The following is a 12,570-nucleotide window of genomic DNA, read 5'->3' on the forward strand; positions in this document are numbered from 1 at the left end:
AGACACTTCCAAGCTGCTGTGCAGGAGGAACAGGAGCTCCTCTCCATATCTTTTGCACCGATACCCTACCCTACCCCAAACCCCTGCTATCTGGATATAACAAATGCATTTGGATATAGCACGTCTTGCTATCCTGCTTCCTGCTGCCAGCTCTGCCTGCCATCAACATGAGAAAAGCCAATCTGAGGTGACCAATGGATTTGGGAGCTTCAGTGCCTGTGAATAACAGCCAAAGGGGCAAGCAGGATGGGTGCTGGATGCAGGGAGCCAGGCAGAGCCTGCTGGGCTCTTCCACCACTGCCTGGCCAGTCCATTTAATCGCAGCATCACTGCTGTGCGGGTGAGGTCTCCAAATGCAGAAGGATGACTCCATCCTCATCCCGCCCCGTGCCTCCTGCTCATCCTCAGCTGCCTCGAGGCTGCTCCAAGGAAACATCCAAGCCTACAAGAGCAGCAGCTCTGCTGTCCAGCCGGCTCCTGCATGAACAGAAAGCCAGCCCACTGCCCTCCGTGTGCATCCCATGCAAGTCCCGCTGGCACTGCAGGCAGTAGAAGCAGCCCATGGACCAGGGGCTGGCTCACTCCCTCTGCACTGTGCTCTGGGGCTCTCCCCTGGGCTGTGGAGCTGACGGCACGTTGGCGTAGATCTCCCGCTGCTCCGGCAGGGACCTGCGCACGGTGGCATATGTGGGCTCTTTCTTCTCTTCCAAATGCTGGGAAAGCAGGGAAGAACCAAAACACATCCATGACGGGGATGCTCCAGGACAACACCCGCTGCTGGAGCCTCTCTCAGATGCTTTAAGCACGCAGGAGCAGCTTGGGGACCAGAGAGGACACCCACATTATCCAGTGTCTTTCCACACCAGCGTGGCGCATCCCTTTGCGGCTCCCTCCCTGCCCACCCAACACATCCCATTGCCCACACCGTCTCCCATCCGCTCCAGCTTCCACCCATCACCCCGAGCTCGGCACCACTCTGCACGCTCCCACCTTGTCCCTCTGCTTGACCTCCATGTACTCCGTCGCGGTGCCTGCCGAGCAGCGCAGCGCCTCGGTGTTGCCGTACAGCCGGCTCTCGGCTGTGCTCGCGCCGTGGTTGATGTCAGCGTAGTTCAAGGCATCTGCTCCCTGACACGGGGACAAGGATGAGCCCTTCCCCTCCTGCTGCTCCGTGCCCACAGCCTCGGCTCAATCCGCAATTCCCTTCACAGGAATACTCTGCACTGAACCCATGCTTTAGCCTTTCTGTTGGCAAACGGAGCCCAATGGATCCCTCCCAGCCTATAGGGCCGTGAATGAGGCTGAAAGCAAAGGGCTCTGGCAGCCTATTTCCCCTCTCCAAGCGAGCTCTGAGCACAATGGGGTTTGTCTTACTGTATGGGACACGCTGCCCGTCCTGTCCATCTCCACAGCTGTTCCGGAGGGGGCTGTGGAAGCATGGATGTGGTCAGATATGAGTGAAACCAGAGGAAATGAAACGCATTAAAATCGTTCACTATGGCATTCACCATAAAGCAGAATCTATTGCCCCATCAACCATCCAAAGTGGAGTTCTCCAAACAAAACCATAACCCCCTGCCAGCTGGTGACATTCCCTCTTATCCCTCCCTATCCATCACACTGGCATTAAACCCTGCACCAAGACTAGTGTAAGCTCTGAGCTTCTCCAAGCTGACAGTGCCCAGGCAAACTCAAGTGGGTGCCATACTGAGCAGCACCCATCCCAAGAGCTGTCATTTCCCTGCTCCCATCGGGATGAGACCCATGGGATGGTCCCACTGCTCCTTCAGGGGAAGGAGACCACATTGGTGGAGGTGTCAGTGATGGACCCAGGAACCGGATGGATCAGGGAGGGAATGGGGGAGAAAAAAGAAATATAGAGGGAAAAAAAAAACGAAATATATGAGAAGACAGCCCCTGGTGCAGAAACAGTGTGTGCAGAGGTGACAGCTTCACTTACCCTTCTTCCTCTTCCTAGTCAGAATTACCAGAACACCAACAGCAGCTGCAAGCAAAAGAAGAACCACGACGATGCCTGGAGTGAGGATGTGCTCAACCACATCCAAGCTGCAACACAAAAAGAGGGTTCCTGCTGTCATACTTCTCAAAATCAGATGGGAGAGGAGCCCATGTGGGGCAGACACAGGGAGAGGCTGAGGGTGATGGGGCCTGGGGGGGCAGCTGAAGGCTGGGCACAGAGCAAAGCACACTGGATCATGCAGAAGCAAACAGGAGCTCGGGTCTGAGAGCTGCTGCATCTTCACTGCTGTAAGGATCAGCTCCTGCACCTGATTTAGCTCTGGTTTAGCTCCACTGTTTGTTGAACTTATAATGGACAGTGAGGTGAAGTGTGCCAGCAGTCCCTTGAGCATGTGGATGGGAAGCCTCAGCTTTGCCTGCTGCTGGCATCACGTCCAAGAGGCAGGAGAGGAGGAACAAAGCTCCGGTCTCACGCTTTCTCAACTCTCTCTGATGGGCTGCACATGACTACAGAGCCAAAAGGGATCCAGCTCAGCACTTGGTTTCCCAGAAGCAAACAGTGAGGTTTGGGGAAGGAAACGGGGTCAGTGCTGCAGCGAGGAACCAGTTCTCACACGGTGATAACCCACGCCTTGCTTAAGCTGCAAGATGGACATGGGACAAGCAGAGCTTTGCCAGGGCCAACTGACCAGGGATGCTGGGATTACTTTCCATGAGGAGTGGCTGGGTGAGAGGATGGAACACTGGTCCCAAACACAAAGGGTCTGGATCCTTAAGGGAGGTGTGAAGAGCCTGGAAGGTTGTAGGGCTCCAGCTACACCAGAGACCTCATGGAGGGAGGTGGCCGCTGTGGGCAGGAGCTGGTACTCACTGTGGAAGGCTGGAGCCTTTGTGGTGGGAGAGATTTGATCCTGGTTTTAGGGCTTCCCCCTGGGGATTTGCCTGTGTGAAGACTGATAGAGAGCTGGTGAGATCAGGGTGCGCAGTGGTGGAGCCATAGGGTGATGCCGGGAAGGAGGAGGAAGGAGCTGTAACAAAAAGAGGAGAGGGCTGGTCAGGCACCCTGCCTCTGCAGCGGAAAAAGGATGTGGGGTTTGCAGTGAACCAGAAGTGACCCACTTACTGTCACAGGAGGAGAAGCAGGGTCCCCTCTGCCACATCCAGAGCAAGCTCCTTCAGGTGAGAGGACTGTAATCCCCTGCTCAGGAGGCTTTTCATGGTCTCAATCCCCCCCACCCCAAACACGCATGCAACAGAGCTCACCCTGCAGGAAGGGGGCCTGGGCACCCCATTCCCGGTGCTATAACACCCTTGGCAAGGGGACAGAGAGCGACATTCCCTAAGCTTAGAGTGCACAGGCACCGGCTGCCCCACAGTGGGTAATGAGGGGACACAAGGGGGTGAGGAGATCTCTTAGTGTTATAAAGTAAGGCAAGTAGAGCACAGACAGGGCCAGCAGGATCTGAAGGTCTGGAGCACCGCAGTGTTGGGGGTGGCTGACCCTGGGTTGCCAAGACGAGGCCATGCCAAGACCTGGGCATAGAGAACCAGTGGAGGTGGCATCTGCCACAGCAGCAGCCTGCCGAGACCGGGGGACACAGGCTGGGGCTGCCCCAGGCAATGCGGGCACCCCCTGCTCCTGGCTGCCCCCCACTGCAGGCTCCGATCCCAGCACACGGAGTGGGACAAAGCAATACTGGGGACTCACCTGGGGACACGATCACCCGCACATCAGCGCTCTTATCCCGCTTGAGTTTGCCCGTTCGCACCCCGCAGCGGTAGGAGCCGGCGTCCTCCGCAACCAGGTCTTTAATGGTCACCGTGAACACCCGTCTTCTTTGATAGTCCTTGATGGTGACCCGGCCTCGCCGCACCACGGGGCTCAGCTCCGAGGTGAGAACGATGTCAGTAACGCAGGTGAAAACGCTTCCCTGAATGCACCAAAACTTCGGCATCTCCTCATAGCCGGGCTGGTACGCGCAGGTCACCGAGAGGGACCCCCCCACGAACCCCCGCACAGTGCCGGGCCCCGTCACCGCCCAGCAGCCTGCGGAGACACACAGAGCCCGGGAGTGCTCCCGCCGCTCTCCGCCCGGCCCGACGGGGCTGCTGCGGGGCGCAGGGGGTCCGGCCCGGCCTTACCTGGCAGCAGCGCCCAGGCGAGAAGAGGCAGCAGCCGCATGGCCGCTCCGGGACGGCGGCGCTCGGCGTCCTGCAGCACCCGGTTCCTCTCCGTTGGGCCCGGCCCGCCCCCGGGGCCACCCTGTCGGGGCGGAGCGCAGGGACCCCCGGGGCTGCCTGACCACGGGAGGCGCCGCAGAGAAGAGGCGGAGGCGCGGAGCGAGGTCGGAGAAGCTTTATTGCAGCCGCCGGCGGCGGCAGGAAGGGACCGGCGGGGTCCCGGCGCTGCCCCCTGCCCGCGCCGTCGGGGCCGGGGCGGAGCGGTCCTGGCAGCGGTTCATGCGCAGCGCAGGCTGACCCAGAGCACGGCTCCGCTCATGGCGAGCAGCGCCAGCACTTGCAGCCCGGCCAGCACCGGGAAGTAGCGGAAGGGGCCGGGGTTCCCCGGTGGAGGTGGAGGGTCCGTCCCTGCCGCGGGACGCCGGGGGGGGTTCGGCGGAACTGTTGGTTTCGGCCCGAGCCACGGGGCTGCAGATTCGAAGAGGGAACAGATGCAGCGGGTGCTGCCGGGCTCTGACCAGCCCTTGTGCCTCTCCATCCCTCCACCCGCAGCATCCCACCTCCTCCCGCAGCCCAGCCCCGGCCCCCAGACGTGACGGTCACTGGTGCTGGGGAGAGGGATGTGCAGAGACTCACCTGGGGACACGATCACCCGCACATCAGCGCTCTTATCCCGCTTGAGTTTGCCCGTTCGCACCCCGCAGCGGTAGGAGCCGGCGTCCTCCGCAACCAGGTCTTTAATGGTCACCGTGAGCACCCGTCTTCTTTGATAGTCCTTGATGGTGACCCGGCCTCGCCGCACCACGGGGCTCAGCTCCGAGGTGAGAACGATGTCAGTACCGCAGGTGAAAACGCTTCCCTGAATGCACCAAAACTTCGGCATCTCCTCATAGCCGGGCTGGTACGCGCAGGTCACCGAGAGGGACCCCCCCACGAACCCCTGCACGGCGCCGGGCGCCATCACCGCCCAGCAGCCTGCGGAGACACACAGAGCCCGGGAATGCTGCGGCTACACCGACACCTCCTGCCCCATCGGGCGGCTCCAAGTGTGGGCTTGAGCCCCAAGGACTCCCTCAGCCCTACCTGGCAGCACCATGCAGGCAGGCAGCAGCAGGAGCCGCATGGCAGGCTGGCCTGGGCAGTGCATCAGGGCAGCCCTGCCTTTCCTGCTCCTTCCTCCTTGTGTCTCTGGAGCTTTGCTTCCTCTTCTACCGGGGGTACCACAAGCTCTTAGCTGGAGCGTGGGCTTTCTTTTATCCACTGCTCTCAGCTGACTTCCTGCCCTGCTGTCACCCAGAGCTCTGCCATGCACTGTCCCTGCTCTTATCCGCCTTCCTTCCCCTGCCCCAGGGGCTCCCCTTTTAGCCATCACCATGGCCCCCACAATGAGTTGCAGTCCTGCCTCTCCCCATCCTCTCTGGCAAGGCAGGGCCCCCAGTGTGGGATCTACCTCAAGGGGTGGCTCAGTGCTGCATAGGGACCCCATGAGCCCCAAACATGCCACCAGAATGGGGGCAGTGCTGCATGGGCCTCCTGTCCCTGACATGGACACCCATCCCCACTGCCCTGGCCAGAGCATCACCCTACGCTGTCATCCCCAGCACAGATCCTCCATGGCTTGGTAGCCCTATTCCCAAGCCAGGTCTCCCAGTATTCCCCCTGTGCCTCCATCCCTTATCCCCTGAAAGAACCAGTCCACCCCAGTGTCTTCCCTTCCACCCATATGTGACTTGTTGGTCGTGTGCTGCATTGGGCAAACCCTTTGGAAGAAGATCCTAGGGGTGAGGCTGGGGACAGGCAAAGGCAGGAAGGACAGACAGAGCCCACAGCCAGAAACCAGACCCACGCTGGGTGTCACAGGATCTGTCTCCTACAGCCACTGGCTTTTACCCACTGCTGGTACCATCGCAGCTCTGGCCTTAGCACAAGCAATGAGACATCTTTACCAGCAACAGTTGGTTCCAGTTTAGCAGAGCCAAGCATGTTCCTTGGTGGAGACACAACTGAGCTGCCCCTGTCCCTGCCTCATGCCTGGCCCCTAATAACGGCTCCCTGCCCTGAGCATCACCCAGGCTGGCTCTGGGCTGTCAGGGGTCCCTGAGCAGTTGCTCCCCATCAGGGAATAAGCCCTGTGGTTCCCCATGGCTCTGCCTTGGAGCTGCCACCTCCGTCCCCTCCACACACGTGGTGGCTCTAGGGCAGGACTGTCCCTGCTGTCCCCATTTGACAGTGCCCTCGATGGGGGTTTCACCCTTCAAACCCACCAGGAGCAGACAATAAACAAGGAGGGACCGCAGTGGGTGGAAGCTCAGCCCTGGCCCCTGTGGTCCCAGCAGGAAGAGTGGATGCAGGGACCCCAAACTCAATTCCCTCCCATCAGTTTGGCTGAGTCTGCAGTGGAGGTTTTACCATAGGAGGTTGAATCAAGTGGTGAGCTCCTGGTCCATGCCTGCTCCTTGCTCCTCATTTTGGTTCCCCAAACAGCTGAAGAGAAGCAACTCTTCCCTAAAGCTTCATGGAGGGATGTTGGCAAAGCTGGTTGTGCCATGAAAAGTGGGACATGGCCTAACCCTGAGGAGGATGGAGGTGGCCACGCTGCTCTCTCTGATGTGGCTGTGGATGTCAGCCACCCCATGGGACACGAGAACATGAGAGGAGCAAGGTTTCTGTGGGATTTCAGCACTATTCAAGTGCCTGCTTTTTGGAGGCACAGAACCTGGAAAACAATGGGAGCGATGAGAAAAGGAGCCCAGTGTGAGCACCATCAGCATCCACCAGCACCCCGGGCAGTGCTGACAGGCACACAGACAGACAGGTACCTGCAGGACACCCAGGCTTCATTGCAGACCTTTATTGCCAGCTCCAGCACAGCAGACTCAGGCTCTTCATGCCCCAAACCTTCCTCTTTCCAGTTCAGGGACTGCCAGGAGGGGCCAAAGCTTCACAGGGGGAGAAGTCCATGGAGCCAAGCACATCCTGGTGCAGGGTGGCTGTGATGGGCAGCACAACCCCAGCACAGTGGTGGGTAAAGGGGCAGGAGGGTGCCTCTGTGGTGGTTTTGGGCATCCTGGTGCCCTGGTACCAGCTGCTTCAGAGCTGCAGGATTTCCTGGCCACGGCTCCTGCATTGGCTCCTTCCCCAGACAGCCACACACACCAGGAGCAGCACCATGGGCACCTTTATGCAGGGGATGAGCAGCAGGTAGGTGATGCTGAGCTGGGACCTGGGTAAGAGAAAGGAGATGGTGCTGGAGCTTGAGTCTGGGCAATGGGGATGGAGACTGGGACACTTGCATGTCTGCCCTGCATCCCCTGGGATGCTCCTTGGAGCTGCTGCAACTGATCCAGGGCTGAGGGAAAGAGGTGTCTTAGGGCAGGGGATGCTACTGGGGGCTTGAAGCTTGACTTACAGCACTGGAGGGTCCCCAAAGGCCGTGGTGACCAGCGGGCTCACATCACTGCCTTTGGCTGTGGATGAAACAGATGTGAAACAAAAGAGAGAGCAAAGCAGACACCCCCCCTGCACCCCAGGGCCTCTGCCCTGAGACTGCAGCCATAGAGCTGCAGGAGGTGGAGATGGGGGTCTCCAGGCAATGCACTGGGCACTGAGGAGGAGAAGAAAGGAGGGGGGTTACTGGGAGGGACTGGAAAGCCCAAGGGGCTCATGGAAGCAGAGATGCTGAAGGGAGCAAGGGAGAGGCTCTGCTCTGTGCAGCCTCCTCCATCCCTCATCCAAACCTGCACTGGGGCAGCCTCCAGCGCACCTCAGTGCCTGCAAGGTGCTTGCTCCCACTTTGACAACCCCCATGACCCCCCGCTGGGATCCCCTCTCCCAAGTGATGGGCTCCATCACACCCCCCTGCTTAGCTCCTAGGCTGGCTTTACCTTTGGAGACCATCACCTTGATGCTGTGCTTCAGGCTGAAGATCTTCCTTTCCACCCCGCAGGAGTACCAGCCTGCATCCTCCAGCGTGACATGGTCCAGAGTCACCGTGAACGAGTGTGATGCATGGTTATCCTTGATGGACACCCTGTCCTGTGTCACTGTCACCTCCGAGCCATTGGTTTGGATGACGCAGGTGCAAAGACCGAGGAAGCCCCTCTGGCACCAGAACTTGGAGTAGAGCTCATAGCCTGGCTCATAGCTGCAGGACACTGCCAGTGAGCTGCCCTGGTTCACCATCACCTGCGTAGGACCTGTCACTGCCCAGCCACCTACAGGGGACAAAAAGAGAAGATGGGAGCACTTACGGGCATTGTCTCAGAGGATCAGGAGGGATCTGAGCTCTGGGATATGCCATCCCAAGGAATGCTGTGTCCATGTGCCCACGATGCAATGGTGAGATGAGATGTCCCCGGTCATTAAAGAGCCCCCATCAGATGTGTGTGTTATTAGACAAAAAGCCTTATTACCAGGGCTTATCCAACAGCATATCTCAAAGATCATCTCCTGTAGCCATCCATTAGCTACAAGGACAGTATCAACTGAGCTCTTGCTGTGTCCATGATGGGCTTCCCGGGCTGGCTCAGTCCCAGCCTCTCCATGGGATAGGAAACACCTGACCTGTGCTCCCACATCTCACCTGGGAAAAGGATCCAAAGCAGGAAAATCCACATTTTCCACCTTCTTGCTCCTGATGCAGATTTTCCCCTGTGGCTGTTCACAAAGCACCCTGTGGGATGGAGCCCATTCACAGCCCACGAGTTTCCCAAGCCTCCTTCTCCCGTTGCTTCCATGGGCAATGTTTACCAGCAGAGCAGACCCTTGTTTAAAGGCGGTTGCTTCCTCATCTTCACCCGGGGACCATGACTCACCCTGGGAGTGTCTCATGAGAAAGAATCTCTGGTTTTCCTATGAAACAGGGCTGGGTCCCAGCAAAACTCCCAAAATACAGCAGGTTCCTCCTAGATGATGCCTGTTCCCGTGGTGAAAGCAGCCCCTTCTCCATGCACAGAGCCCAAACAGCTTCAGGGGTCTTTGCAGGGGGTCCAGGCCAGAGCAGGGTCCAGGAACCAGGACAGAGCAAGTGCAAGTCAGCCCATGCAGATGGACCAGTTGGGATGCTCTCCCAGTCGTGGTGGACTGGAATGACGGGCAGGGATGATGGACTGAGATGATGTTCAGCCCTCCCCGCTGCTCCTCAGCACCAGAGCTGGCCGCCAATGCAAGCTGGGGTGGTTTTGTTTGTTTCTCAAGCAGAAACATCTCATTTCTCCCCCAAGAATTGCCTTTTTTTTGGGCACAGCTGTGGGTTTTGGGTGACAAAGTCTTGCCGAGGGCTTTCTTCCTCTATGCTCCTTGGAAAGGGCAGAGAGCACAACTCCCCAGCCCTGCCAGAGACCAAGCAGCTTCTTCCCCACCATCCCCTTCACTCCCTGTGCTCTGCCATGCCAAGAGGAAGCTCTGAGGTTTCCTTCTGACTATGAACTAACTCCTCCACTCCTAGAAAACCAGCTGGGCTGAGTCGCTGCAGGAAGCAACAAGTGCTAAAATCAAGAAGTGGTTGGAGGCTGAAACTTGATTTCTGGTGATGAACCTTCATGGAAAGGCTAGGCTTCAGCTGCTCCCCAGCCGCTCTCATCTTCCTTCCTTTGAGTGTCCTATTGCCCCCTCCTAACATAGCCCCGACAATACGGGATGCCCCAGAGTCCCCCTACAAAGGGAATAGCAACAATACGGCAGTTCATTAGGTTACCCCCTGCAGAGGAATTTATTGGATTCATCTGAACCCGAAGCAAACAGGCGGTAATTGAATCAATCAGTGCGTGCAAGATCTTCCCCTGCTCCTATCCCATCACCACAGCTGAGCCTCTCCAAAGTCCTCCTCTGCCGTGGCCTTCAATGACATTCACAATGCCCGGCTCTGTTATTTAATCCAGGTGTTTCAGACCCTCTTTCAGGGGCAGATTCGGCAACTTTGGTGAAATGGAACTGAGATAAGGCTGAATATAATGGTCACTAATGAAGCTCCTGTGGTGCTGGCTGATTGAGCAGGAGCTGTCTGATCTCTCCCTTCCGCTGCCATCTCAGATAACCAGGATAAACCCAGATCATTCCCAGATCCCCTGATTTATCAAAGCTACTAAAAGAGAGAAACACTTGGAGACTGTGGCGGTGGTGGAGGGTTTAGTCCCGGCTGTGCCTTCGGCTGGATTCCTAGCGCAGAAAGGGCTGAGACAGGGGTTAGTTACTGCAGCGGAACTGAAGCGAAATCCAGCAGATCCAGAGGATTAAATTCTCCCCAGCTCGTGGGGAAGGAATGACTTCGGTAGGGCTCAGATCTCCCCCAAAGAGTGTAGTATGGGCAGTCCAGAGAGACACTACCGCAGGTTAATGGGTTGGTAGAAGGAGCAGGAGTGAGGAGACAGTAAAGCAGCAACTCCTGAGCTGGATTTAAATCTTCCGCTGTTACAGCTGTACTTTATGAGGCAAACAAACAAGGAGTCAAGCTATCAGAGATACAATCTGCCGGCAAATGACCGAACAATGGAGCTAATTTACGTGTTCATTTGAAATCACTCCTGCCGTTTGCAGGTCATTTCCTTTGGTTTCATTGCTCTGCACTGATTTCAGCTGTTTAGCGCTTGCTCGGGGCTATAAACAGCTCGCTGGCTCCCAGAAACCTCTACTGGGGTCTGGGAAGGACTCGGAGAGTGTTTTGCGTTTGGATGGTGGGGAAGGGCATTTTACTGGTGTGTGAGGGGAGAAGAATAATGTGTATTGGCTGCTGGGCTTTGCTGATAGCACTCATCTGCTATGGGTCAGGCCCCTCAGAGCCATAAAGCCCTTGGAGCTGCGCCAGGTTGTGCTGGTGCCTGTCTTTTACCAGCAATCTGCGCTGTTTCTGCAGGCTGCATTGCACTTGACGATATCATAGCAGATAGGAGAAGTGCCTTCCTCCTGAGTGCGGTTAAACATGCGGGACTAAATGTGTCTGCTGTAATGCCAGGGACTGCATGAGGAAGGGAGAACTAGGCTTTATGAGGCTCTTCTTGCCCAGTTCCTTGCGGTCCTCCTGCACGACTCAAAAGGGATACAAGTATTGCTGGAGCTGAGATGGGTCAGAGGATGCTCTTCAAGCCCTAGGACCTCTTCTGCATCAGGTATGTGCTGGGAATCCCCCTCTAGAGATAAGCAGAACTGAAATCTCAGACCTATGGTGCCCTGGGGGCTTCCTGTCCTCTTCACTGCTGTTAAATTCATCCCACCCTCCAGAAGAGGTTTGAGCACCAGCACAGCTTGTGTCCCCAGGGCAGTCACAGAGTGTCTGCAGCAAATCTGGGTCTCCGGTACATGTGACCTAGCAGGCAGCTCAGGTCAGGGCCATACCGTGCTTTGTGCAAGCTCTGGGGCAGGAGAAGGCTGAGAGTGTGCTTGAGACACATTAACACGAAGTCCCCACTGTCAATGAGGCATTACAGCACTGGGAAGACTATGGTCGTTTTGACAAATGCCTGGTGTACTTAACAGGGCAGAAAGCTGCCCTGGCTCTCTGTCCCCAGCGTTTGTTTCTCTTGTCTTCCTGGCCCTATTTGGTGGAGTACATGCACTATGCTGAACCACAGTGCTGGCTGGGCTACTTGTAAGTCATCCCATCCAGCCACCAGTGGCTCCCAGTATTGCTCATTGTTGTGCTGTTGGTTATCTTTCAGTGCTTGAACCACCGGGTAGTCTGGCTGCAGGCTTGCCTGAGTTTAGCTTCTTGGCCACGGGCAAGCCTGAAACCCCCTTGTCCCTCTAGGCTGTTTTTCATCTTCGCTGGCTGTTGTTGCCCAGACTGATCATCTGACCTGAAAGAACCATCTCTTCCGTCAGAGGAAACAAAGGGCAGATATAATTAGCCATGTCAGACCCAGTCAAACAGCAATCGGATGGGTGCAGATGGCTCTCGGAAGCATAGTCTGTTCCTCTGCCTTGGGGCCGTCTGCTGATCTGGAGGGAGGGAGCTGAAGATTGAATCGAGTCTCTTAAATAAACTCCTCAGTAATTTCTTCTGAGTTTAATCGACAACACCAGATTGCTCTAGAGGGAGTTGTAAATAAAGGCTCTCAATAAGATCTTGACTGTCACCTCCAGGTTTAGGCACGGTTTCCTCCCGTTTCTAAATACAATTTGGGGTTCTTTTTCTGCAAGAAGGCTCCTAACTGAGCTCTGTAAATGTAAATTTCCAAAGGGGAGCTGCTGGGGTACCAGTCTCAGGCTAGTACCAGTTTCATGAAGAAACACAAGCCATTGTCCCTGGCTGGGGTGGCATTGCTAACCCTAGTGATCTCACAGGTCTGTGCTTTGCCACTGCCCCTGGATGCCCAACGGCAGCATGAGCTGATGATGGCTGTAGGGGTGTCAGCAGAGGAGCCCCGGTACCGGGCTCCTTGCAGAGCCAGGGGCACCTTTATCACAGCGCATGGA

General features: G+C 56.9%; 3 protein-coding genes across 3 annotated transcripts in view; all 3 read right to left on the bottom strand.

Annotated features, from left to right (window-relative positions):
* The window catches only part of LOC134174620 (CMRF35-like molecule 2), a 4,564-nt gene extending 325 nt beyond the window's left edge, over positions 1-4,239 (bottom strand). Inside the window, exons 1-7 of the mRNA XM_062639784.1 lie at positions 4,123-4,239; positions 3,689-4,027; positions 2,852-3,008; positions 1,961-2,067; positions 1,375-1,427; positions 991-1,128; positions 1-713 (exon numbers count right to left, since the gene is read on the bottom strand). The exon at positions 1-713 is cut by the window's left edge and continues 325 nt beyond it. Of these exons, the coding sequence (XP_062495768.1) occupies positions 579-713; positions 991-1,128; positions 1,375-1,427; positions 1,961-2,067; positions 2,852-3,008; positions 3,689-4,027; positions 4,123-4,162 (969 nt within the window). The 5' untranslated portion in view covers positions 4,163-4,239 and the 3' untranslated portion in view covers positions 1-578. The remainder of the gene's footprint in view (positions 714-990; positions 1,129-1,374; positions 1,428-1,960; positions 2,068-2,851; positions 3,009-3,688; positions 4,028-4,122) is intronic.
* An 85-nt stretch (positions 4,240-4,324) lies between these two features.
* LOC134174621 (CMRF35-like molecule 2) lies at positions 4,325-5,371 on the bottom strand. The gene is made up of 3 exons (XM_062639785.1): positions 5,245-5,371; positions 4,798-5,136; positions 4,325-4,629 (listed from the first exon to the last, which is right to left on the bottom strand). The coding sequence occupies exons 1-3, from the start codon at positions 5,306-5,308 to the stop codon at positions 4,439-4,441; spliced, it is 594 nt and encodes a 197-aa protein (XP_062495769.1). The 5' UTR covers positions 5,309-5,371; the 3' UTR covers positions 4,325-4,438.
* A 1,841-nt stretch (positions 5,372-7,212) lies between these two features.
* On the bottom strand, positions 7,213-8,777 carry LOC134174647 (uncharacterized). Its single transcript, XM_062639824.1, has 4 exons — positions 8,744-8,777; positions 7,796-8,375; positions 7,571-7,765; positions 7,213-7,384 (listed from the first exon to the last, which is right to left on the bottom strand). The coding sequence occupies exons 1-4, from the start codon at positions 8,775-8,777 to the stop codon at positions 7,252-7,254; spliced, it is 942 nt and encodes a 313-aa protein (XP_062495808.1). The 3' UTR covers positions 7,213-7,251.
* Positions 8,778-12,570: the final 3,793 nt, after the last annotated feature.

This window comes from Pezoporus occidentalis, unplaced genomic scaffold, assembly GCF_034315485.1.
Source record: "Pezoporus occidentalis ecotype Australia unplaced genomic scaffold, CSIRO_AGI_Poc_V1 ctg62, whole genome shotgun sequence".
Classification (NCBI taxonomy): domain Eukaryota; kingdom Metazoa; phylum Chordata; class Aves; order Psittaciformes; family Psittacidae; genus Pezoporus; species Pezoporus occidentalis.